This window comes from Sciurus vulgaris, assembly GCF_902686455.1.
Source record: "Sciurus vulgaris genome assembly, chromosome: 5".
Classification (NCBI taxonomy): Eukaryota; Metazoa; Chordata; class Mammalia; order Rodentia; family Sciuridae; genus Sciurus; species Sciurus vulgaris.
The window spans coordinates 14750449-14777885 of NC_136465.1; the positions used below are offsets into that span (position 1 = coordinate 14750449).

Consider the following 27437-nt stretch of genomic DNA (forward strand, 5'->3'; position numbering starts at 1 on the left):
ACATAAAATTCATTTTTTTTTTTTTTTAATTTAATGGTGCTGGGGATAGAACCCAGGGCCTTGTGCTTGCAAGGCAAGCACTCTACCAACTGAGCTATCTCCCCAGCCCATAAAATTAATTTTTTGACTGAATAAAACCACAAGATTTCTAGGGAAACTGAAACTTAAGATAACTTCGTTTTTATTAGGTTGAATCATATAAAATTAAGAATCATGTTTTAAAAAATAAGGCTACTGGGGGGGGGGTACCCACTCTTAAAATTGGCAATTAGGAGGAAACAGCCCCTTGGCCACTATACTCGGCCTGTCCTGAGGAGACCACCATGCCTGAGGAGTTTCTTGCCTCAAATTATTTTTGTGGCAAGGAAGGGGAAAGGCTCTGGGATTTTGCAGATGGACTGGCATCTCAAGATAGTTGGAACAAAGGGGACCCTTCTTCAAGTACCTGTGAGAAAATTGTTCCTGTTTTGTCTTCAGAATTAGAATTCTAAGTCCCTGGAGCATGTGCCAGGAGTATTTTGCATATCAATGAAGCCTCACCACTCACCATTTTGTATCTCTTCTAGGCGTACAGGTGGAACTTACATCAGTCAATTCTATTTGCCTTTTTGTGTTTATTTTTTTGGTGGCACTGGGGATTGAACCCAGGGGCCTTCTACCACTGAGCTAGGTCCCCAGCCCTTTTTGTCTTTTATTTTTGAGATGGGGTCTTGCTAAGTTGCTGAGCCTGGCTCTGAATTTGTAGATCCTCCCACCCTAGCCTCCAGAGTTGCCTAGATCAGACTTGTGCTAGACAGATTTGCCATTAGAATACAATTTTTTTTTTCTTCAAAACAACTTAGAACTGAGCTGATATCTGTTTCCAGAAGGCTGAAACAGCACAAAAAATGAGCATATAAGGCAGACAACAGTGGCACTCTTGAACCTGTGAATCACTGGGTATTAATCTACAGTAAGGTACACACGCCTGCTTTCCAGCGTTCCTGATAATGAAGCTCCCACATACTTAGGTACTGTGCAGCTCAGGAATTAGGAGGAGTCCATATTCACTAGTGTACTTCATTTGCTGTATCTGGCCCATAAGGTCTGTAAAGTATTCCAGGGAATAACATTTGCCCTTGAACTTGTCAGGGTCTACTGAATGTCAGAACATTAAGAAAGCTGGGCATTCTTTAATTATTGCTTGTCCATGCATGGCCATGTTAATACCTGGATGCAAGTAGAGATAGAGAGTGGCTTCACTTTACATCTGGGGATGACATATGCTATACCCTATGTATGTCAGTTGAACTACTCATACTTTAAAAGAAATTGAGTCAGACTTAGTCCAGGAATTGTTCTTTTTTGTTTTTAACCTAGGGGTGCTCTACCACTGAACAACATCCCCAGCCCTTTTTATTTTTCTATTTTGAGCAGTCTCGTTAAGTTACCCAAGCTAGCCTTGAACGTGCTATCCTCCTGCCTTATCTTCCACAGTCACTGGGATTATAGGTGTGGCCACCACTTAGATTTAGTCCAATGAGAAACAAGTTGATTTTTAAGGTTGAGAGGACTCTGTCGCCCACTGGCTTTTAAGGATGCATGTTTTGAACAGCTTTGTGTTTAGAGTGAGACACGTCCTTGAACACACACTCGACTTGATTGCTGAAACCAGGTCAGTAGAAACCATTGAAGTTTATTGGCGGTCACAATGCTTACACTGTATGCAGCAAACACCCTTACAAGTCTATCCGCAACCTGATCACGCAAGAAAGGATTCACCACACAGTCGCCAGAGGAAAAGGAAAAAAAAAAAAAAAAAAAAAAAATTAACAGGCTTGTTTCTGGGGGTAGAGGAGAGAAATAAAATTAAAACCTAATTGATGAGTGTCCCATGGGCAAGAGCTGAACTAGAGATGTGAACAACTAGCAGCAACAATTGTGGAAAAAGTACAAGGCAAATAGCTTTCTCCATTAATTTTCCTCTGTAGGTTAATTTTTTTTATATTCAAAACATTTATTATGGTTTTCATTTTATAAAAATGTATATTTTCAAGGGGTGGGAAAATGTTAAATACTTCATGCTAGGTAGACCTTGTTATTAAGAACCCCTCCCCTGTCGTAACTTCCTCCAGTACATACATTCACGAGTGCAGGGTACATACATAAATATCCACACACACACCCACACACACTGCCTCGAGGGCTGGGGAAGACAAAGTCATGGCCACACGCAGTTAGGCCTCTGGTGGACTCACCCAAATTGCTCAACCAGAGAGCAACTGGCTCATTTACTTCTCTGTGGTCTCTCCCTTTTGCAGAGACCAAGAACCCTAAAACACATAGTTAAATCCAACTTTTAAAAGCAAGAGGCATCTGTCTGAGAATGAGGGTAAGCAAAGTGGGAGAAAGGATGGAGATAAGAACACCAAACACTTTTAGCTGGAGTTACTTGTCACTGCAAGAGGTCAGGGGACCTAGGGCAGCATCCACAGTTAAATGAGAGGGACCGTGCTCTGGCATGGCTTAGAGTTCCTAATAACAAGGGTTAATACAGCAACAGGAAGTGATCATTTTGGGGGCAAGGAAAGGGCAATAAGAAAAAATATACATTTGGAATTTTTACTTTTTTTTTTTTTTTTGCCTCTCTACACTGTGTCACTAAATATATCTCTGCACTTTCACACATCCTTGTCCAGTAAAGCTTCAGGCCACCAGAATACACATTTTCTTCACTCGCATACATAACCCCTCACATCAGCATTGGTGCACTAGACTCTGTAAAAATTTTTCAGTCACACTTTTTGTTTTTAAACTTGAGTCAATATAAACCTTGTTCAAAATGTTATGAAAAAATGTACATGTTTATACAAGGCAGGTTGTGGCAGGACACTGGGGGTTCTCTCCACTTGGGTGGCCCCAGGAGGAAGGGGCTGGAGTCTCAGTTGTTTGTGTCTCTGTCTCCTCCCACCACCCTTCCCACCCAGACGCCCAGGAACCAGCAGCGCCCTGCCCACTAGTGAGTGCACACACACCCCATTCCCTGGGGAAGTAGCTAGTTGACCTCTGCATTTTCCCCACACCCCTGGAGGAAGAAGCCAGGATCAGCCAGGCCCTTCCCCTTGCAATTGTTCACCCCTCTGGGCCACACCAAAGGGACGCTGCTCTGTACAAGTAGAGTCCAAGGAGGTGTCAGCTCATCATGTCATTGCTATTCACGCCATAAGTGGAATTCTTCATCGAATCGTTGACTTCTCGACGGAATGCTGACAGGTTCTGGGTGAACCTGCAGAGAGGATGCATGTAGATTGGGGGAGAGTGGAAGGGGAAGGTTTTATATATAGCAGAGAAGTGGCTACTGAGAAGAAAAACAAAGGAATAGATGGATTCCCGTTCTCGGTCAGTTTCTATCTCACTCTTAAAACTATAAGGGAAAGGTGGCTAAGTTTTGCCCCACTTTCTACCTGGCAATTTCAGAGAAAGCTAGAGATGGTCAAATCTAAGGACCTGAAATCCACCATGGCATTACAAGAGGAGTATCAATCACAGGGGTGGGAAGTAACCCTCACAAAGGGAGGGTGGTATAAGAGGATGAGGCTGTCTCATTTCTTAATGCCAAGAGAGCAGTGGTATGGCGCTCTGTTTCCCAAATGGCAGCTGTTAACCACATGCTAGTGAGCCATATCTGTGGCAGGGACAAATTAGAACTGAATCAAACAGAATTTAAAATTCAGTTTCCCAGTCAGATTTTAGTTAATTTTAAATTAAAACACCTTAATTAAAATTAAATAAAAATGAATTAAAACCCCCAGATAATCAGTTCAGCTACTTAGAAAACTTCTTAGTATGTTTGGAACAACCTGTGTATGGGAATCTACTTTGTCAACAAGAAATTTATGAAATCTAAATAGAGATCAAAGATGACTGATGAAATTTAGCTTCTGAACTGAGGTGTGCCAGTAAGTATAAAATAATTTAAGATAATACAATAAAATGAATGTTAAGACCCAATTGTAAATTGATTATATATTGACATATTTTAGATAAACTGGGTTATATAAAATATTAAAATGAATTTTGCCTGTTTCTTTTTACTTTTTAAAAATGTGGCTACTAAGAAATTTAAAATTATACATGTGGTTTGCTTTCTATTGGACAGTGTTGGTTTAGATGGGCTTCAAATACAGAAAATGACCCTCCTTTCAATGATTTAAAATATAACAGTTGCCCAGGATTTCTTGGCAGGGTCCTCTGTACTTACCTATCTCTATTTTTTGTTAGAAGATTCCGCTCAATGCCTTCCATCAGGTTTTCAAAACACAGATGCATGGCTTGCTGCTTCTCTGGTGGCTGGCTATTGACGATACTGTTCCTTAGGTCAGAAAAATACTGTGGGCAAGGAGTGAAACAGAAGGTAAGAGAAGATGGGGATAAGCAAATTAGCCTTCTGTTACTTTTTTTTTTTTTTTTTTAAATTCAGGATAGTATGTCTTCATTCTACTTTGAAAAATTATTAGTATTATTATTTTTGGTGATACCGAGGAGTGAATTCAGGACTTTGTGTGAGCACTCTACTACTGAGCTACACCCTCTTCTTTTTTCTTAAAATTTTGAGATAGGGCCTTGCTAAGTTGCCCTGGCTGGCTTTGTGACTCTCTGCCCAAGCCTTCTGGGTAGGTGGGATTACAGGAGTGTGCCCAACGAAACATCAGGAATTTTAAATTTGTAAAGCACCTTAAGATGTTTTCTTTTATAGAAATCTCAAGACATATTTGTTTTTGATAGAGCTGGAATTAGAATTTGATTTATGAAGTGAGCTGATATACAGGTACTTTCTTCTTTTAAAGGAGTCTCTCTTACTACTTGGAGGAAATGAATTCTCCACCTTTTACCCTTTGAACTGCCACAAGCACTACTTGTAACAGGCAAGCTGAATAGGGCATGCTCAGTAAATTCCCAGTTTTGCCATACTTCTGGGGTATTTCTAGAAGTCTTTACTTACTTTATTTTTTTTGCAGTACTAGGGATTGAACCAAGGGTCTCATACATGCTAGACAAGTGTTCTACCACTGAGCTATATTCCCAGCCCCCTCTTTTGAGACAGGGTATCACTAAGTTGCTTAAACTGGACTCAAATTTGTGATCCTCCTGCCTTAGCCTCCCTAGTAGCTGAGAATGCAGGCTACACCACCATGCCTGGCTTTCTATAAGCCTTTCTCATAGTACCTGAAAAGTGACAGCCAAATGTATGTCACCACTGCTTCTGCAGTCAGGAAGCTGGTTCTCCTACCTTTTCGTTAAGTAGTATCAAGCCAAGTAGAGGTCGAGACATAGACCACTGGTTCCTACAGTCTTCAAAGATGATGATGTTCAGCACCGTGGACAGCATCTGAAAATGGAAAATCAGGCAGTGACCTAGTATGTGGCTACCCAAGATAAGTTGATAGATCCCAAATAGAGGAGTGTGTTAGGCTAAAGGCTGTTTCGGTGTAGGGTAAACCAGACAAATATTTTCTGAAGCTTTGTACTACTGCTTCCAAGTACTGGTCTCAGATCAAGGCAAAGGGTTTGTGCCATTCAGAATAATAATTCAGAACCTGATTTTTTTCAGATTTTCCATATCCAATGATTACTTAGTAATTTCAAAATCCACTGTAATTTTTACTTTTTTTCCTTGGGAGGGGGGAATATTGGAGATTGAACTCAGAGTGCTTTACCACTAAGCTACATCCCCAGCCTAATTTTTATTTTTTTGCGGTACTGGGGATCGAACCCAGGGCCTTGTGCTTGCAAGGCAAGCACTCTACCAACTGAGCTATCTCCCCAGCCCTTTATTTTTTATAATAGACAGGGTCTTGCCAAATTACTGAAGCTGGTCTTAGACTTGTGATCCTTCTGCCTTAGCTTCCTGAGTTGCTGGGATTATAGGCATAAGCCTCTCCATCCAGTCCACTGAAATTTTAAGACATGAACTCTACCTTAGCAGTGTGAAACTGAGAGGTTAACTCATCATCTTGCTTGGCTTCCTCTCTCTTCTATTGTTGGACAACCTGTCACTGCCTCCTAATCCTTGGCAGCACCCTTACCTGCTGGATCATCTCTGGATGCTGCTGCATGATATGCAGAAAGCGGTCGCTCTCCTGGTTCAGGGGAGTTGTTCTCTTCTTGGTGCTACGTGACAGTTGCTTGAAGAGGTATGTCACTATGTGATCCAGGCAGGAGCAGCAGCCTGTGCATACCATGGTGTCTGGAACCAAGTGGGGCACGCAGAAGAGAGAAGGAATACTGAGCTGCTGAAGGTGACTTGGGCAACAGAGATCACTTCTGACTGAGATGCCAGAGAGGTACACTATTAAAACTGGGCATGTGGCCATTTTGAGTAGCCAAAGTCCTACTCAGGCTGTTTCCTGTTAACCTCTCACCCCATCATACCATCATACAGCAAGGCCCAATTTCTAAGTTTGTTTTTTTTGGTAGCACTGGGGATTGAACCACTGGCAAGTGCTCTAACCACTGAGCTTCACTCCCAGACTTTTTATTTTTATGATTTTTTAAAAATATTTTTTAGTTGTTGATGGACATTTATTTTTATTTCTTTATACGTGGTGCTGAGAATCAAACTCAGTGCCTCACGCAGGCTAGGCGAGTGCTCTACCACTGAGCTACAACCCCAGTCCCTTATTTTCAGTTTTGAGACAGCATCTAGTTAAGTTGCCCAGGCTGGCCTTGAAGCTTACAATCCTGCCTTTAGTCTCCCATAAAGCTGAAATTACGGGTGTGTGCCACCATACTGAGCCCAATTTCTAAGTTTGAAACTGAGTGTATGGTAATACATTACATAAGTAAACATTAAATTACTGGCTCAATGGGTTATGGATGTTATGTCTTCTGCTTTGTAAAAAATCACAGATAGTTTACATTCAGCAAGCACTTCATTTGTGCAAGAATACTGTGCTGAGTACTTGATAGGTATTATCTCTGTCCTCTCAAGAACTCTAGGAGGCCTGCGTTCTATCTTACATGAGAGAACCACAGTTTGGAGAGTTTGTGAAACTTGCTGAAAAAATCACACTGCTAGTAACTGAAAACACTGTGATTAGAATCCAAGAAGGCTGAGGTGTGAGTCTATGCTCTGAGTTACTTCATATAGCCTGTGGACATCTACATTTTTTAGAATGGGGTTTATTGTTATCTTCAGAGCATCTTGAGGAAAGCCAGACTTGTCTTTGTCCCCGCCACCCCTCCCCATACTAAATAAAGCTTGAACCCAGGGATGTTCTACTACTGGGCTATACCCTCAGCCCATTTAATGTTTTATTTTGAGATGGGGTCTTAGTAAGTTGTTGAGGCTGGCCTTAAAGTTGCAATCATCCTGCCTCAGCCTCCCAAGTCATCAGAATTACAGGTGTATACCACTATGCCCAACTCATCTGTGAGTTTTTAACAAGGGAACATGGTAGCAGAACCTGTGGACTGAATGCTAATTAGGAGAAGCAAAGTGGTTGAATGATGAATATTTGAAAGAGTAAATAATTCTCTGATACCTGGAGTGCTGAGGTTCCTCTAACTTTTTTTGGTACTATGGATTGAACCCAGAGTCACTTTACCACTAAAGTACATCCCTAGTCTGTTTAATTTTTTATTTTAAAGTGGGTTTCACTAAATTGGTTAGGGTCTCACTAAATTGCTGAGGCTGGCCTTGATTTTGTGATCCTCCTGCATCAGCCACCCAAGCTGTTGGGATTACAGGTGTGTGCCACTGTGCCCAGTGAGGTCCCTCTATTTTTAAGAAGGTATAAAACAGTCTTCCAAAGCAAGATATGACACCTGACTGGACTGTTCTAGATATGGATATGCTCCTGATGGATAAATGTGCACCACAGAAGTGGCACAGACATATGGATAATTCACAACAGATAACCCAGAAGTCATTTTATGTACATTTGTAATGTATCTCGATTATTCTGCAGTTAACTTATTTCTGTTTTGCCCAGCCTAATATAAAAATGTGTTTACCCACATATGCATGCGTGCACATCCAAACACAGAAATCTGGGGGAGGTAACCTAGAAACAAGATGGTCAATAGGAACTGCATGGACTAGGATGGAAAAAGTTATGGGGCTGGTTGTATAAAAAACCCACAGCTTCTACTGCCCTTAGGAAAGAGTCTGAACACCCTAACAGGGGCCTTCGTGACATTCACATTTGCTCCTGCTCACCAATTCAGCTTCACTTCATTCCTAACTCTTCTGCATTAGTGTAGCTACCTGGAGTTCTTGGCTCCTTCTTGCCAACAGGGTTCATGGCTAGGAACTTGGGTAACACCTGTGCAGCTTTACTATTTTTTTTTTTTTGGTACCAGGGATTGAACCCAGGGGCGCTCAACCACTGAGCCACATCCTCAGCCTGTTTTTTTATTTAGAGACAGGGTCTTGCTAAATTGCTTAAGGACTCCCTAAGTTGTTGATGCTGGCTTTGAACTTGCAATCCTCCTGAGCCACTGTGATTACAGGTGGGCACCATGCGCCTAGCTTGGTATGTATGCTTTGTTGTCAAGCCTTCCCTGACCCCACCTTTTCAAAGCCAGGAGATTAGGTGTTCTTCCTGAGGGCCTGTGGCACACTGCACTCACCCCACTGCAGTGTATAAGTATAGTAAACAGGCAGGTGTCCATTTGTGTGTCTGTTTCATCTACCAGATACAAAGCTCTTTAAAGACAGGGACTATGTGTTGTTAATTATAGAATTCTGGTGTCTCTCACAGTGCCTGGTACTTAGGAGGGGATCACTAAGAACTTGCTGCATGAGAATGTACTATGACTCCCTAATATAATAATCCTTTGAACACTGGGGCAGGATTCTCCCCTTCTGTTTAGTTAAGTGGTATATAAATCAGTCCACTGAGGTGCTTACCAAGTGCAGTAAGTCCTTCAGAAATGGAAGAGAGAATATACATAATAACATGAGGTTCCAGGCTTGCAATAAAGTTCATATGGTCCTGCGTCAGGACTTCCAGTAGTGAATAATAAGACTGGCTGAGCTTGGGGTAATCCTGTGGCAGAGAAGGAAGAAAATCAGCCTAGTTAGTTAGTGCAGGCTTCAGCATGGTGGAGGCAGACCTTAAATAAAATAGTTTAGTTCCTTTCAATTGGTTAAACAAAAAGCTTGTTATAGCAGAAAGGAGTCAGCTTGTAGTTTCTTGGGAGAAACATTCAATCATAGTCACAGGTTTAAAAAAAAAAAAGACAGTGTGATGAGGGGCAAGATCCTATCAGTGAATGAGGCTTAAGGCTTACCAGGAGATCACTGTGGGGAATAGAGAGAAGCAGCTTAATGAAGGTCTGCAGAGCATTGTCCAGGGCATCATCTCCATAGAGACGGAAGACTCCAAAATTGACATAACTCCCACTGAGAGCAGCCTTCAGCATAGAGAAGCAGATGGAGATGCCTTTGAGTTTTAGAGCATACACTTGATCCTTTGGGACCTCTCCTAATGTCAGGATGCGATTGCCTGAGTAGACACATAAGATAAATATTTAATCAGTCACTTCAGAATTAATAGTTTTTATGCCACCCTGACCTTCCTATTCCAAAGGTATACAAGTTCTAGCAGGCCCTTGCTAGCAGCTGGCCCTGTGATACATATATATGAAAAACAGAGCACCCCCAGGAATGCTGTCTTGACTACTGCCAGGGCTAACCTGAGATTGCATGCTGCTTACAGTGTGATGGCTGAGCCAGATTCACCTCCAGGAGCCCGTTCCTCTAAAGTACCTACCGTACATCGTTATCATCTTGCTGGTTTCTCGGAAGAGCAAGATGCCATTGGGGGAAGAGACATCAAACTGGAGTCGCTGGGATCTGAGCAGAGAACACAGAGGGAGAAAGAGTCAAAAGGGTTTTCTTGGAACATAGGGGTACATGAGGCTCTCACTAGAGTAGGATATGCAGTCTGTCCCAAGGTGAGGATAACCAAGTTAGCTGAGATATTTATACAGTAATGTTGCTGATCTCTAAAAGACTAACATGCTATATTCATGTTTCCAGTGCTGAAATTAAAAAAATTGTCAAGAAACAAACAGAGCTGGGGTGAGACTCAGTGTAGTGTGCTTGCCTAGCATATGTGAACCCTGAATTCCATCCCTTGCACTGAAAAAGAAAAGCTAAAAAACAAGCTGGGTGTAGTGGCTCATGCCTCTAATCCTAGCAATTTGGGACGCTGAGGCAGGAGAATGTAGTTGGAAGCGAGCTTCAGCAACTTAGTGAGGTCCTGTCTCAAAATAAAAGGGCTGGAGATGTGGCTCAGTGGTTGAGCGCCCCTGGGTTCAATCCTAGTGCTAAAGCAAACAAAAAGAGGCAGTATATAAAATTACTCTTTTAAAATTCCCCATTTCTCTTGACATATAGCTTCTATTCACAGTCCTTTGGGCAATAATTTAATCACCCTTATAGCCTCAGTGGCAACTTAGGGAGGAAGGGGTATATACGTTGTTACCACTTTAGAAGAAGAAAAGATTACAAAGGAACTTAAATTGCCATAAGGGAAGTCAGGCAGAAAAGGAAAATTTTTTCAACAATCTTGAGTTCTTTGTTCATCAGACCAACAAAACCTCTTTTTGGGTCAGATTTCCTTTTTTTTTTTTTTTTGGCAGGGTGGTGGTGGAGGTGATATTGGGGACTAAACCTAGGGGTGCTCTACCACTGAATCACACCCCTCTCCCCTTTGGAGACAAGGGTTGACTTTGAATTTGTGATCCTCTTGCCTCAGTCTCCCTAGTTGCTCAGATTTGAGCATTCGATAAAGGTTGGTGAAGTCTCAAATCCAGGAGCCCATCTTGACTCTTCTGTCTCCATCAAATCCATGAAGACCTAGTTCTAAAATATGTCTTGAACCCACCCACTGCCTATGGGACCTCCCTGTTTCCACTCCTGCCTGCAGCGGTCCCCATTATTTACACATTAGGCAGTTAGAACAACACCTTTAGATGATGTAACCAAGATCATTTTACAACTTTGCTTAAAATAAGCAAGCTTCCCACTGCAATGAGAGTTGATGCCAATTCCTCTCTGCTGCTGCACCAGGCACCAGAACTGGCCTCTGCTGAGGTTCGACTCTCTCTCTACAGCCTTCACTCACCAGGCTCCTATCACAGTGGCATTTTCTGTCTCAGATCCCAGCAGTTCAGCCTCTCTCAGCACTCCTGCAGCTGTGTTCTTGGTTAGAACACCCCTTACATTTGCAGGGCTATCAGAGTCTTCTGTCACTGAGGTCTCTAAGAGGCCTTCCCTGAGCCTCCTATTCCTTTCATTCCCCCCACTACCAGCACTTAATCACAACCTGAAGTTGCCTTTTGTACTTTTTGGTATTGTTTGTCCTTCTTACTGCATGTGACAGTGAAGAAAGCAGAGATTCTGCCTACCGCAACAGATACGGACGTGGCCTGACAGAGGTTGGGTGCTCTCAAGTGTCTGTTTTATAAATTACTGAACTACATCCCCAGACCTTTTTAAAATTTTAGTTTGAGGACAAGGTCTCACTAGGTTGACAAGGCTGGCTTTGAACCTGCAGTCCTCCTGCTCAGCCTTCTGGGTAGCTGGGATTACAGGCGTGTACCACTACACCCACCTCTAAGGTAGTTTTGAAAATGAATTCTCTCAGGGTGCCAAGAGAGACAGATATATACACCTGAAATTCTAGCAAAGCTAAGGTGCTGGCATTTTCTTTTTAACCATTCATAAATTGTTGGGTAAATTTAAAATTTGGTGTTTTGGAAGTCTTTCTTACTATTCAACTAAAGTAAAACTTTATTGATCCCTCTTCAGTTTGTCTAATAAGCACCTTTCTAAAAGAAGGATATCTGCATACATTTCATGTCCTTCTCTACTCTGAAATGTGCCAGGCACAACACCATTACCACATTAACTTTTATATCTGTAGGCAGGGAAATCAGAATCTTGTTTGTCAAACTTCCTTCTCATAAGAATGGAAATCCTGAGAGTGATAGAAGACTTATTTCCTACAGGCAGCTATGGCTTTGTGTGGTTGGGGATATTCTTTCAAATAAAAAAAAACTTCTGTAGGTTTTCAAATTTGATAGCAGTGCATCTTATCTCCCAGTTTTTCCAAAGCATGAGATAAAGAAAATTCTCTCAGGGTTTTCTCAGCTAAAGGGGCAACTGTGCCCTTCTGATGCCTTCTGCCTGTTTACCTGTTATGAACTAGTTCAGCCATCAGTTTGAGCACAGGTGTGGTGCAGGCTGGGTCATGGTACCAGAGCTCAATGGCCCGCTGGAGAATTGGCATGTAGGATGGGTAACTGTAAATGAGAAGCTAAGGAAGAATTTCTGAATCCAGAAAGATAAGATACACTTTATACAGTGCCTTTTTTTTTTTTTTTTTTTTTTGCAAAGCACAACGTATTTCATATTGTTATTTATTCTTATTTATTCTTTACCACTGCTGTGATGGGACAGGGGATAAGCTATTTCCTTAAGTATTTAAACTGAGGCATGCAGATTTGAAATGGTCTGTTTAAGATTGTGAAGTAAATTTAGACTTCCTAATTCCTAAAAACTGTTTTTCTTTTCTTTCCTTCTTTTTTGGGGTGGGGAGTACACTGGACCATCTCTCTTTTCTAAGTGTAATGGAGTTTACATGCAACAGTTCCACAGTGATGTTCAGTAAAAGAGAAACTGGGGAATGATCTCATTCATGTCCTAACCTCCAGGTAACATTATGCTGTTAGACCACTTTGCAGTGGTGGCTTATAGGACATATGGCAGACCTTATGGGAAATTCCTCATCTTCTTGCCTCACCATGCCTCCCTTGCCAATTTCCCATCCTGATAATCCATCACAAAGTCATACTCCAGTTAAGGCTTGTATACTATAATTTTAGTTTGAGTTAGGATACATCCATTCAAACAGCATCATGAAGCTGGTCTTGGCATTGAAGGCGAAAGCTATCCCTCTCAGGTCTCTCACTAGGCCAACTAGGGTTCGCTGTAATAGAAGACAAAAATGTAAAAATAGAAGAAAAGCCAAGTCTATAATCATCTAATGGGGGAATTCACACATCATGTAAGTAATCAAATTCTTCCTTCCACTGTTTAACAGATACTCCCTGAATATTGTGCATCAATTTCCTCCAAGCTAGAATGGGATCTTTTCACTTGGAAAAAAAGTTCTGAAAAGCTTGTTATCGTGTTGAGAACCCTCAAATGAAAATCCAAAGTAGGAAATGCTCAAAAATCCAAAACTTTTTGAGTGATATGAAACAAATGAATTTTGTGTTTAGATTTGGATCGTATCCCCAAGATATCTCATTATGTATATGCAAATATTTAAAAAACAAGAAGTAAAAAAAAATCTGAAACAATCTGATGTAAGCATTTCAGATAAGGGATATGCAACCTGTACTAAGAAAACAGGATGGTTTGTGGCTCAGTATAGCAAAAAACAAGGCTGAAAGTTTTACAGATATTAAAGTGATAAATGTAAGCAAAAAAAGATAAAAAAAAAAAAAGGCCCACAGAAGAAAAGGTAGAAGAGACATATCCTAAAGGTCTGTGTCTTAAAAGAACTCAAACGTAGACCCTACCAGAGGGAAGACAAGGGGCAATCTACGTAGTTCCTTCTCTTTGGTTTGGGTCTGGAAATAAGACTATCATGTCTTATCTTGGGGCTGTAAATTACTGTACTCTCTGACAGAGATGTGAATGAGACATGGTCTTAAAGAGGTGGAATGACTTGCTAGTGCTCATGCTGCTAGGTGGCAGGAGGGCCCATCTTAGGACCCATAGCATGCACCAAGACTTCAAACCCAATACTTTGTCAACAGAATTTTTACTTGGGGGTTCTATCAGCATTAACAATGTTTTTATAAACTTGAACAGTTATCAATATGCTCAAGAAGGTAGAACATATGGGGATCCTGACTCTTTTGGCAAAAAAATTACCACACTTCTGTGAAGGGTGTGTTTTAAGCAAATAGTTCTATTCCTGAGCTGATACCAGAAGCTCAATTTTCTAATCTAAAACATGGTCAATCTAAAAGACTTGTTCCATGGGACGTGACAAAGATGTGTCCGACTGCTGTAGTCCAAGGCCAAGGACAGTCTTTTAGGTAATTTTTACCTGCTTTTTATGGAACTAATATGATAGGAAAACACATGATATTCACTGATACCCCTTAATTAAGTCCTTGATATTGGTTAATACTGTAGCCTAAGTCACCAATATGTTCCACACTTACTCTCTCATCTTTTTGAATGGTACCCATCAGATCTCAAAACACAAGGGTAAAGGGTAGCATTGGACAAAGTGATGTTGCTGACTAGCCTGCTGATGTGAAGGTGGAAAACTATGGCACTCAGATAAAAAAGGAGAACTTTACAATATCAGGTAAAACCTGGCAATGCCCTATCTGGTGGCTCTCCTACTCAGCATGGTGCTGTTAGGGGCACAGGGGAAGGCACTACCAATATATTAATGTCCTGGCACCTTTTGATTTGAGCAGCTGCCTCTAGGTCAGGAGAGCAGGTGTGTGTGAAGTAAAAAGATCAGGAAAGCAACAATCAATGAATGACAATTTGGAGAGTCAGATATTAACAACTAAAAGTAACTTAAGATCCACACATATAGAAATTCAAAGAAGGAATCTTAATGGAAATGGGAAATTACAAAAACTCATCATGTATACACAAATATTAAAAAAAACAAAAAACAAAAAAAACCCTTGTGGATTCTGAAGATTGGTTTCACAACTTTGAAAGGCTTAACACTACTAAACTGTACACACAAAATAGTTAAGATGGTAAAATTTATGTATTTTTACCACAATTAAAATAAATGTGGGATAATGTGCTAAGATGCATTAACAGTTTTTTGTTGATTATATCGGGAAAGAAGGGCTGCAAAGAAGTCAACTGAGTAACTCTAAAGCAAGTAACATGAAAATGAAGATGAGAGTAGAAATGAATAAAGTCAACTAAAGTGGAAATGAATACAACAGAAAACATATACAACAGAACTACAGTAAAACCAAAAAATGTTTGCTTTTGTTTTTTGTCAAAGACTAATAAAACTGAAAAAATCCTAGTCAGGATTGATCCAGAGAAGCAATGGTGGCAGACCCCTGTAATCCCAAGCAACTCGGGGGTCTGAGATAAGCGGATCACAAGTTCAAAGCCAGCCTCAGCAATTTAGTGAGACCCTGACTCACTAAAACTAAATAAATAAATAAAAAGAGCTGGGAATATGGCTCAATGGTAAGGTGCCCATGGTTCAAATCCTGGTACCAAAAAAAGACAAGAAAAACAGCAAAAGTTCTAATATGCAGTATCAAAAATGACAAGGGGACATAATTATAAAGATGAAGTGACTAAAAAGTCAGGAGACTGTAAATAACTTTGTTAATAAATCTGAAAATGCAGATTAAAAAATCTTGAGATGCTTCAGAATAAATATACTTTAATATAAAAAGCTAGACTTTAATAAATCTCTATTACTTCTCTAATTTCATAATCCCAAGAGATGATGTGCTAACTAGTGGGTAGTGTAAGGATGAGCACTACTTTGGCAGTGCTGGCTAACCTGGGCTCTTTCAGGGACTCTGTTCCACCAGAAGCTGATCAGTTGGTGGGTGACAGACTTACCTTTGCCTCTTGCTCATTGAAAGTGTTAGTGCTGAACATCTGGGCCACAGCCTCAAACGCTGCTGTGAGTGGCAACATGAACTGCTCGTACTGATCTTCATCCTCTCCTGCAAGGGAAACAACCCCACGTGTCACCCTGACTCCAACAAATCGAAGCTGTGTGCCTGAGAAATAAGCTGGGATTAAAGATGAGTAGGCCCCAGTGTAATTCCAAGGGTCCCTTCATCCTAACAGGAATTCACAGTAATTTAAGAACAAAATGTATATACAGTCAACACATTCTAAAAGTAGAAAACAACAAACTTTCTAGTGCAGGAATGCCCCAAGTTTTTTAGATTGAGTTACAGTATCAGAGATATATGTATGTGTATTAGGAATAAAATGATTTATTTTGCCTTCATTAAGAACTAGAATCAGTCAAGAAAGGACAATGGCTGATATGAGAACTAGGCAAGACTTGAGCCTAGTACTTGGGATGCTTTCTTCATGTTTACTTTTCTTTTCCTAGTAATTTTTCATAAACCTGGATCACATGTCATTTTAGTAGGATTAAATTCAAATAGCTTAAAATTAGAATAGCCACTGAGCTCCAGTTATTAGTTGACCCAAACCACTATTATCACCACCAGTGCTACAAGATGATTAAACCCTCCTGGTTCCTATGTGCTAGAGACCTGAACAATGAACCCTTGTTGACTGTCTCTAGTGGGTTGCACCTCAACTTGGGATGGAGGAGGTATCTGGCCAACAGGATAAGTTTAGCAGTCTCAAAGCACAATTCCCTTACTTTACAGATGAGAACTTCATAGCCAATGCATATCAGACAGAAACTTTGGGAACATGCTGTATTCCCTTCCAGTTATAGGGACTACGCCAGCATGATGTGTTCTTGGTGAAATTCAACTGTTATTTCAGATGGCTTTGCTATTACTGAAACAACAGAGAAGATTTCCCCCACATCTGGTTTTCTGTCCTCAACTAAAAATTTAAACAGTGCCAGATTACTTCGTGAGCCTCTAGGATTTATTGCAGTACCTAAATCCACCATGAGGAGACGCCCAAGTGCTGTGTAGAAGGTAGTCCGACACCGCATGTCAGTCAGGTTGGACTGATTGTTAATACCCAAAAATGAAAAGTGCTCGCTCTATTGAAAAAAAGAAAACAAGTTAAAAAGGTAAAAACATGGGTTAGAGGCAGAATGCAAGCCAGTAATTTGAGAATTACTGAGCCCTTTTAGGCTAATGGCTCCATGGTCATTCCTTAAGAATGTAAGGGTATTTTTCTTTTCTTTTTTTAATTATATGGTTGTTTACCTGCTAACAACTTATTTCAGGTATGAATGTAGCAGGTGACATCAACATAGCTCAGGTCATCCTGATCCCCAAAAGTAGCTCTGACACTAGGAACTGTAATCTGGCAGTGTGATGGGAGTGGGAACAGCCTGTGCTGCGGTGGCAGCCAGGACCTCAGCTTGACCTCTCCTCATGTGTGTGGATGGTGGAGAGAGGATGGGAAGAGGGGCTCAAATCACTCACCGTGTGATTGTTCAGCATGAACTGTACCGCACTAAGCTTCACTAGCTTCCTTACACTACTGTACGTAAAGACAAAGTCAAGGATAGTGTGACGCCAACCAAGAGTCTTTAAGATAAAAAAAAACACCCCTAGGATTAAGTACAGTTTACCCAAACATCTATTTTTCTAAACCACTTGAGTATACCATTACTAAATAGGAATAAAAGTGTTCTCTTCTAAGCGGTATTTAACTGATCAATAAGAAAACAGTCATATTAAATACCTATCTGTAAGGAAATCGATAAAACCCAGCAGTTTCTCCTATGAATTATGAATCTCCTAGAGTAGGTTTCCTGGGTGGGGGTTCCAAGAGAGAACCTAACTTAAGCCTACACTCTCGCCTAAGGCAACCAGTGTGTACCATAAATAAACTCTTTTCCTATTCAGTGACACCAGCTGTGTACAACCTTTGGCAGAACGGAGGAGAAAAATGGCTCAAATACTTTTATAGGGTTTACTGTTCTTGTAGACCCCTGGTTGTGAAAAGCTGACCTAGAGCAATTCAAACTTTATAGCACACATAATCCAAGTCAAGAGGAAAGTCAGCCACTACTCCAGTTGCAAAGCTTGGCATCAGGATGCTTCCACCAGTCAGCTGGGAACTTTGTTTTCACTAAGGATGTTAAAACCTCAGCCACAATGTACACCTGTGAACTAGGTCTCCTGGGTATTTCAGGACCTTAGGACTAACCAGGGATACATCTATAGTAAATTATTAAGTTTTGTGTTGGCTCATTTTAGGGGGGTCTGGAATTATTCTGGATTCTGTGTGGGTACTGCTTTTGACTTCAGGAAAATGGAGGACACCCAAGTATATACTATAGTCAATGAAATTAGCAACAACAGGAGGCCATGACTTCAAAGACTAGCATGCCATACTTTATGCTGTGCACAGAAGCTAGCTTAGAAAAGGATATCCAATGGAGAGGTCATTGAGAAGTTGTAGTGTCTTGGAGGTGATTGGTTCACAGCGGCCCCAGTACTTCAAGTTGGTGATGCTGGAGGACAAAAACAAAAAAAAAAAGCAGGAGACGCTTTTGATTTGCCTGGTCTCCTTGAAGGCTGGGAGAAGAAGAAAATCATCCATCAAGTCACCACACATCTGCATCACCAATTCACAGACATCACGACCACAAAAAAATGGGTATAAAATCTCCGTACTTACATTTGGTTGACTAGAAAAATTATCCTTCAGATAATCTTCACTACTTGGTTCCAAAGCTACACTGGCCCATACCCAGGCCCTTGGAATTCTGGGGCACTCCAGGGCTGATTTCTGCAGCAAGGGTAAGAGATTTCTGCGGCAGTGATAACATGCAGACGTATGCAATTCTGCACCTGCACCATCCACTGTCAGCTGCAGAATTCTAGTAGCCCTTGCTTCTGGATTCTTGGCTGGCAGAGTCCTTTAGACCCCCTTTGCTTTTTCCATCTTAAATTATTAACCAGCTCATGGATATGAGTGTTTAGGGCTGGGATAGTTGGAAGGAGGCAAAACATCACTTTGCACACAGCCCTGGGTAATATATTTGGCTCCTAGTGTGTGCTTTGATAAATTGAGCTCCTAAAGAGGGGAAAATATAACTAAAGGGGCATAACTTAAAAACAAAAACAAAAACAAAAAAAGGGCCAATCAGGAGCGCCAACTTTGAAGACAATTCAAACCAGATTTTGGAGATTCAAGACCCTCAGTGGGTATGATGCTTCCTTGAGAGGAGTAAGCCCGACTGAAAGTGGGGCTCTCCCCCCGGGATGGGGGGCGCATAACTAATGGAAATCAGCATCAGAAAGCGATGCATACTCTGGGCATCCTGGGCAGCTCAGGGATCAGGTGAGAGGTCAAGCACCGTCACTGGGGAAGGAGAGTCATTTTGCTAATGCCATGACAGGGTTTCACCTGTGATCCCAGAGGCTAAAGAGGAGATTCGGCAAGATTCTGAACAAGCCTGGAATGCTCTGGGGCCGGGCCATATCTCTAAGCACAGCTTGTCACACACTCAAAGGCACAATTTTCTGACGCAAACGATCAATGCTGGAATACCCAGGCACTGGCAGCACAATGCCCAGATCACATTGTACAGTTGCAATAGGACTGCAAGGGCCTCTTGCTGAGGGCAAGCTGAAACACTTACATTTTTCCTATGAAGACGCTTAGGACCATGGTCTCATCATTCAAGCCGAGAACTTCGGAGAGTCGACGGTACAGCTGGTGTCATGTTAAAGGGAGAGAAAGTAACCAGAGAACATTAGAACAATCACATGCCTGGACTGTTTTTGTCCACATTCAGGGGTAAGATGTGGGAAGAAAATGGAAACAATCCTGGGAACAACTGTTGAAGGGATGGGCTAGTTTCTAAGTATTACAAAATACTGGATAGATGCTGAGCTCTCTTATTGGTCCCTTTCAATCCTGAAATCACAAAAACTCTGCCAAAACCTTCTGCTGTTCTGAACATTAATTCATGTATACAGACTAAGAACTGCCAATTTGGGGAAGAACAACAGATGTTTTGACTGGCCATTTGTTAAGCATATGGAATACAGGAGAAATGGACCCAGCCCCTCAATGAGGCTCCCAGCATTCTACACACTAAGAGAAAACATTTGGAGTATCCTGGTCCTAAAATCTGGAGGCTGTATCTCAACAGTTTCCCCCAATCAGCAATTTCACATGTGAGAAGTGAGAACTAAATGGAGCCAACTGTGAGTCTGTTACCTTTGAGGATTTCTGCACCTGGTCCCCAATGTAGATCTTACGAAACTGTTCAAAAAAGCTCAGCATGGCCAATTCCAGCTTCTCGTTACCCGCCTGAGCCAAGCGAGAATCTGTTAGGTTCATCAGCTGGAGCACCCTAGAGGAAGAGGAGCAATGACTCTCAACAGCGGATAGTCTGGTCACCCTAGACAATCCAACCTACCTGAAGCAGCCAAACATACCTCCTCTCCTTATCTAGCCTACCTGAAAGGCATTGTCTGCAGGCTGTAAGCTCTGGCGAAGGAAAAAACAGTCTCCTTTTCTACCCCACAGGAACCACAGCTAAGGAATGAGTGGTTAGATGTTTGTCCACTGATATCATAGATGGGGTAGAACTGAGAATCAGCTTAAAAACTGTGGAAAACACTGGCATGAGGGGTCTTCATATTTCCTAAAATTTCTGAGCATGGATAGAACAATTTAATGTGCTTCATTCATCTGTACTAATGAAAACAGACTGGACTAGCCCCGGGTTCTCAATCTCTTCTCTCAGAGTCATGAAGGGGATAGAGACATGTAAAGCTTCATTTTCATAGGCAGGTAGTACTTCCAGGGACAAAGAGCAGATTTGCTATCGGTGTCTTTGTCTCTTTTGCCTGCACTCCTCTCTCCCCCCAAAAGCATACTGGAGTGCAAGTGAAAGAATACTGAATGAATAAGCATAATGTTATTGTAAGTGAGTCATCTGACATTTTGATAGTGTGAGAATAGGTAGCAAACTATTTGTGACACATTGTGAGTAAATCAGACTCAGTCATTGTGCTGCAACACCTGAACTGAGAACCAGTCTACAAGACACCATATAAACTAAATTTATATATTATGACATAGTACTGTATCAGGCTGCAAAATCAGAAAGGCATTAGATTTCATTCTTGTTAAATCTTTTTTTTTTTTTTTTTTTCCTGCAGTGGTGGGGATTGAATCCAGAATCTAGTACATACTAGGGAAATGCTCTACCACTGAGATATATCCCAGCCATTTAAAACTTTTTATTTTGACACTTGTGATCCTCCTGCTTCAGTTTCTTGAGGAGCTGGGATTACAGGTGTGTGCCACCACACCTGATCTCTCTTATTATATCTTTGCTCAGTTCTTCAAATAATGCCAATGGGATAATGTCATGGAGACTCTTTTCAGGATTAAGGCAGCTAAGGCAAATGGGCATCTGATTAACAAAATGGGTGTAGAAAGAGACAGAAGGGGAATTTTAGAGGAGTAAGAATTATAGATTGAGAGGCCAAGGGTATAGCTCAGCCTATAGTTCAATCCACAGTACTGCACATAAGAAAATAAAAGTTGCCTATGATCTCAATGTGACTAATGAGGTGTAACTAGGTTATCCCTAAATTCTTTAAAAAGAATTTATAGATTGAGATGTCTGGGGACCAATAAAGTCTACGACATCAGGTTAAAGTTGTGTCCATCCCTAAGAAGAGCATCTGAAGGTTTAGAACTGTTTACAGTAGTGGCTCTCTGCAGGGTCACAAAATCATTCATAACAGCATTAAGACATTTTTGGCTCTTTTTGCTTGTAATCTCATATGAGTGTATAGTAGGTTTCCCAGAGGCTATAGGACATGTGTGACACAACAACTGAGTGCAGAAGCAGGTATGAGAATCCAGCTGAATTCCAACATGCTAGACATGAGATTTGCAAACATATAAAACAACACTGTTCTCATTAATTTTTGAAAAGTTTTCTTCATAATAATATATTTTATGTTAGCATTTAATGGGCTTACTAATATTTTACAATGAATTAATACATATTTTTTAAAAGGCCCAACTGCTCCTCTGGGGGCCTCAATGCCTTTTTTCTTTTCTTTCCTTTCTTTTTTTTTTTTTAAGAGGGTATGGTAGTTCTAAGATCAAAATGTTAGAGAACATCTGCCTTGAAAAAATTTCTGCCTTTTGTTTCTGTTAGGTAAGCTTTCAGAAATCACTAGTTATGTGCCATCTTTCCTTGACTTCCTCTTGAGTAGCTTGGATTACAGGTATGTGCCATCACACCGGGCAAAATAACTTGAAATCTTCAAAGTGGATGAATGGATGTGTGGCTGAGAGATGAAAGTCTGTAGTTCTATAATTCTACCTTTGGAGACATTTGAGGAACCAGTTTCCCTTGTGACTTGTGTTGGCATGGCAAAAGTGGCCTACATTCCACTAACGGAGACATGATCCTTAAACAGAACTAATGGTTACTCTCACATTAATTTTCTTAATTCTGTCCCCATCATTTTCTTGTTGAATTATTGCTGAAATGTTTTTGGTAAGCTTATAGGTGAAGCTTTCACTGTACCCATAAAGGCTTGGAGTTGGAGCTGTAGCAGGCCTTTGTTTTCATGGGTGTTCTGTTTCCTAAGACTGTCCACTATAGGTGGACATCAACAGGATGCCGAAAGTGGCTGGGGAGTGGTCTTACCGACAGACAAGCTCGCCATCCATAGCATCTTGCTCGTCAGTGCTCGCAAAAGAAACCCGGCCACCAATCACGGCTCCGATGATGTACACCAGCCATGTCAGCCTCCCTGTGGCAGGAGGAAGCCTCATAAGTGTCATCTCCAGGGATAATTTCACCAAGATACACTTCATTAGGAACTTCCTTAATCTTAAGGACACTCGGGTAAAGTCATAACATCTTACTTTTCTTACACAGGATGGCTACTTCCTTGCTCTGGTAAGGGTGATACCAAGGGGGAAATTATCAGATAATCAATGTTCCTATATCTGACAAGGATGTTACTTTTAGAATGTAGCACTTCCTTAGAGTTAAAAGCCCTCACTGTAGGTATGATTTCAGTTACTTTTCCCTTGTCCCCTGTGGTATTCATTCATTCGCAAATACTCTACTGTGTATATGGAGGTACTTGAGGATGAACGATGGGGGTGGGGTTGGAAAGGGAGGTGGCAAGCAGTTTAGAGTTCTGACAGTATTTCCTCAAGGTCTAGAATATCTGCAACCCCTAGCACAACATACTCACCCTCTTGTACGGCAATGTCCATTGGGCTAGCACTGGCGCTCTGCAGCAGCTCCTGGTAGGACTGGGCTGACTGGTCAAACAACTGTACAAGGAGCGCACATGTCTTCTCGTACTCACAACGCCCAATGGTAGACAGCTGGTCCAACTGCTGCTGGACCAGACCCGTATCCTCCAGGGGATCTTCTAGGCCATCTCTACTCCAAAGGGGTAAAAGGAAGGAGCCTCTCTTAAAATATGCCTATGAATTTCCCAATGCAATACTGCTCTCTTTCTCCTTCAATTAGTCACCATTTCCTATCATAGAGGCCAACACTACTTCTAGCCAAGGAAGGATATTTTAAAAGTCAGAAGGCAGAGGCCTTTGCTCTGGCATGTCTCTCTTAGGTATATTCTACTTGTCAGCAGTGACCCTCCCACCTGAATTCCTATTCCTTAACAATTTGTCTGCCTTGAACCTGAGCCTTATCTTTCACTCTCCAAGCTCTTTCAGCTTAGTCTTTCACTTATCTCTAACTACTATAAATTTTGTGACTATAAGTACATAGTCTTTTACATGAGACTATTGTGGTCAGATGTGTTTAGGAATTCAGAAATTTTCAGATTTGAGGAAGACAATATGATGCTTTCCCCATGTAATATAAAGCCCTCAATGGGCCCTGTGGCTTTTCAGATTTAATATTCCAAAGCAAATGTATGAATATTGTGAACAGTCATGTTAAACAGGATTAAAAAAAAAGTCTATAAATCATCTGATAGCTCATATCACATTTTGCTACCAAGTGATTTCTGGTGCCAAACTGTTGAGAAAATTTAGTTCACATTTTGGATTTCAGAATTGCAGCTGAATAATAATAGACCTGTACCAAGCCTTGCAAACCTTGTTCTATGGTGTGCTACTGTTTCATCATAGTATATTTGGCGGCAGCACAATAGCAGCTGACTGTGTTTACCATGTGTTACACACCATGCCAGGTTATATTAATTTAATCCTCATAAGAGCCTTGTAAGGTAGGTCTATTATCATTTGTATTTTACAATAAGGCAATGGAGAAAGTTGACCAAGAACACATTACTATTACCTGGCTCTTTGGGCCCAGAGCCTACATATATACTTCTCTACCTCAATACTGCCTCCTGGAAACCCACTGCATAGAGCAATGCCTTCCAGTGACTTCATAAATATTCTGGTTTTGAAATGACTCAAATTGACTGTAACTCAAATGCACTTGACTTTGAGGAAATTAAGAATGTGACTTTAAAACATTTCAGACATTCAGAATCTAAGTCAATACTACTGAAAAATAGCCAATGAAAAATATATAAGAAAAGACAAAACAAAGACAACTTCATTTAATATGGGTCATTTTTGAAAGGGCCCAACAGTTCTTTAGCTACAGGTTTCTGGTCCAGTTAATAGTCAATGTAGAGAGAAACCCTGTGTTAATGTACAGCAATCAGTGATAGCTGCCCTGAATTTTTTCGTCTTTGAGTAAGCTCTAAAGTCAGAGTTGCTAACTGGACTTATTTCTTCGGGAGTAAACATTAAGCACCATAACGTACACATTGGAATTCTCATCACCTATGTCCTATAAATTTCTCACATCTGAAGAAAATCAGTGGCAAGGACAAACATACAAATATGCTTTGTATTCAAACTCATTGCTATAGACAGTGGAAAAAGGGGACATGAACAGGATGTTAAAGAGAAAGACGATTCTTTCAGACTTTATGCTATTCTGCTGACCAGGAAGGATAACCGTAAACAAACAGTACTGGCACTGATGGAACACATGTCAAGTCCCCCTTTGCCAAGTGGGTGTGCATGATGGGATGAAGGAATCAGTCCAAATTTCTTTACCTTAGTATGATGTGCACAGATTCCAACCGGGATGTGATATAGGCTTTGGTGACCTCAGGAGTATATGTTTCCAGCATGTGGGGCTCTGTGGCTTTGACGTATGGCACAGAGGCTGCCAGACGCTGCCACAGGCTCAGGAGATAGTGCACACTATTTGGAGCAAATTCCCAGTGCTAAGGACAACCAAAAGAGCAGAAGGCATATTTTTCATTTCTGCACACAAAGTTCCAGACCACTTGAAACAAATGAAAAAGACTTTTTTTTTTTTTTTAATTTACTGGGGACTGAACCCAGGAGTGCTCTACCACTCAGCTACATCCCCAGTCATTTTTATTTTTTTATTCTGAGACAAGCTCTAAGTTGCCCAGGCTGGCCTTATTTTACAATCCTCCTCAGCTGTTGGGATTACAGATGTAAGCCACCAAGTTCAGCAGGATGAAGATGTTTTTAAAAAGAGGATAAGGTTTTATGAGCTTTGTTCTATGTATGGCAACTAGTTTAAAGTTCTTAGTATTTTCAGAGGTTAAGCATCTAATGAGAAGGCAGTTCTATGCTATGTAAACCTAACCCACAAAGAAAGCCCTATGCAAGTGTTTCTCAGATATTAATATGCATGAGAATCACCTGGAGAACTTGTTGGAAATAGGGATGTTAAGGCTCCACCCTGGACCTAGGAAATTGGAAACTGTGGGGGTGAGACTCAAGCACCAGTATTCTTCATTAAGTTCCCAAATGATTCTGATGCAAACAGTACTGTTTGAGATGCATACTTCTATATTACATGACTAAAAAAGAGAGGGTACTAACTTTTTACTTTTTGGTCTAGCTCCCTGTTCTATCTTGTCTTTTTCAGAGAGGTTAAAAGGGAGTTTTCTTTGTTTTGAATCTAAATATTATCCTTGGTAATTCCCATGTTTCTCTAATCATACCCCTTACACTTTTTTTTTTGGTTCTGCTGGGGATCACACCCAGGGCCTTGCAAGTGAGTCAGGTGCTCTGCCACTGAGCTACATCCACAGCCCCTTCCCTGCACTTCTGTAAACTTAAAAGACTAGGCTGCAAGAGGAACTACTCTGCAGGGTAACTTATAACTTATATCTAAAGTCACCTTTGCCAAGGGGGTGGAAGGGGGAGGTATCCTTAAAAGATTAAAATCAATGAGCAAGAGAAGAGATCCCAATGTTTAAAAAGAAACACAAAAGCAATCGAAGACAAACCTGTAGGCTGGTCACTGTGAAGTTGGCTATCAATCGGATGACCTCAGGGTAGTTTTCCACTTTCACCAGTTCTCCCAGTTGGTAGTTACTCTTCAATCGAGCCAGTAGTCTGCAAAACTCATGGTAATTGTTTGGGTCTGATAAACTCTGGCAACAGCATGGGGGAAGATAAAATGGAATATGTGTTAACCACACTTCATCTGTTCATAGCCACCAATAAGATGGAATTATTAGTTTCAACAGGCAGAGTTTGCAAAGGAAATCCAAGAGGGATCATACCCCTTGCCAATTATTGTAAAGCTGATTCATGGTAGAGGGACACCATCTCAGATGTGATGGCCTGTTCACTCCCCTCCCAAGGAAACCTAATAAAATTTCTCATTTCTACATCTGTCACACTGAACACTAAGCACAACACTGTAATTTACTACAATGGTAAACTTACACAAATGTTTGTATCATTATGTTATTTATAATTATCTAAGTATGCTTATATATCTTATTATGCAATAATAACATATTATAGACTTGTTTTTATATTATACCAGTATTCTTAATTATGTTTCCTGTTAGCATAGTAGGGTAGAGACTTTGTTTTGTTGATTACTGTAAACTTGGCATGCAGTAGGTGCATGACACAATTTGTTGAATGAATAATGGAATTTTTAAAGAAAGGAAGGGAACTAAGTATATTTAAAAATAAAATGTTTTTATGATTTTTTTTTCTACTGTAGAGAAGTAATAGTTGGAAAAATAGTAGATGTTAGCTGAATTTTGGGCAATCAAGTTATGGAATGATTATTTGAAAGGGAAATATCTCCCTACCCTAATAGCTCTACACACTTAGGGGTGTACATTTAAAAAATGCAAACAAAAACCAAAACCAAACTTCAGAGTCTAAATTGCTTGGGGGAAAATGACTAGCTCCATCCTTATTTTCTGTATCAAAGTGATCTCTTCCCAAGACGTCTACATTTCTGAAGCTGGAGGATACAAGCTCCTCTTTGGAGCAGATACTCTCAGAATCTGCCTAGAAATGTAGACTCAGAAATCTTTCAAAGAACAAGAGGAAATGGTTCTCTGAAATTTCTAAGAGTGGCCTCTAGATGAATTTCTTTCTAACTCCTATACATTAATTCTATACATACATAAATTTTCAAAAATCTTACCTGTGGATTTTCCAGTATTCGTTTAACACCATCGACAAGATGGGAGAGAAACTTGGCCCTCTCAGCATTGTTGAACAGGGATCTTCTGACAGAGGCGATCTGTACTAAGCAGGATAATACCTGAGCAGGACACAACATACACACTGATTAAGATGGTACAGCTATTTTTACCACACCTTGTCCCCTCCTACAACATTCCTTAGGGTATCTGAAACAACTTTCTTCGGCAATCCCAATGGCTTC

General features: G+C 40.8%; 1 protein-coding gene and 1 long non-coding RNA gene across 3 annotated transcripts in view; one reads left to right on the forward strand and one right to left on the reverse strand.

The window, feature by feature from the left end:
* Window positions 1–573: 573 nt before the first annotated feature.
* XPO7 (exportin 7) overlaps window positions 574–27437 on the reverse strand; it is a 40275-nt gene continuing 13411 nt past the window's right edge. For both annotated transcript variants that reach the window (XM_079140104.1, XM_079140105.1), the window contains exons 9-28: window positions 27195–27314; window positions 26026–26172; window positions 24809–24981; window positions 22951–23144; window positions 22392–22497; window positions 19928–20063; window positions 19344–19417; window positions 18123–18209; window positions 17173–17230; window positions 16673–16781; window positions 15638–15744; window positions 12895–12983; window positions 12190–12297; window positions 9759–9841; window positions 9277–9491; window positions 8894–9032; window positions 6066–6226; window positions 5270–5368; window positions 4241–4368; window positions 574–3265 (exon numbers count right to left, since the gene is read on the reverse strand). In XM_079140104.1, the coding sequence (XP_078996230.1) occupies window positions 3172–3265; window positions 4241–4368; window positions 5270–5368; window positions 6066–6226; window positions 8894–9032; window positions 9277–9491; window positions 9759–9841; window positions 12190–12297; window positions 12895–12983; window positions 15638–15744; window positions 16673–16781; window positions 17173–17230; window positions 18123–18209; window positions 19344–19417; window positions 19928–20063; window positions 22392–22497; window positions 22951–23144; window positions 24809–24981; window positions 26026–26172; window positions 27195–27314 (2427 nt within the window). In that variant the 3' untranslated portion in view covers window positions 574–3171. The remainder of the gene's footprint in view (window positions 3266–4240; window positions 4369–5269; window positions 5369–6065; window positions 6227–8893; window positions 9033–9276; window positions 9492–9758; window positions 9842–12189; window positions 12298–12894; window positions 12984–15637; window positions 15745–16672; window positions 16782–17172; window positions 17231–18122; window positions 18210–19343; window positions 19418–19927; window positions 20064–22391; window positions 22498–22950; window positions 23145–24808; window positions 24982–26025; window positions 26173–27194; window positions 27315–27437) is intronic.
* On the forward strand, window positions 16789–18327 carry LOC306661253. Its single transcript, XR_013763841.1, has 2 exons — window positions 16789–17247; window positions 18140–18327. It is a non-coding gene; the product is annotated as an uncharacterized lncRNA (long non-coding RNA).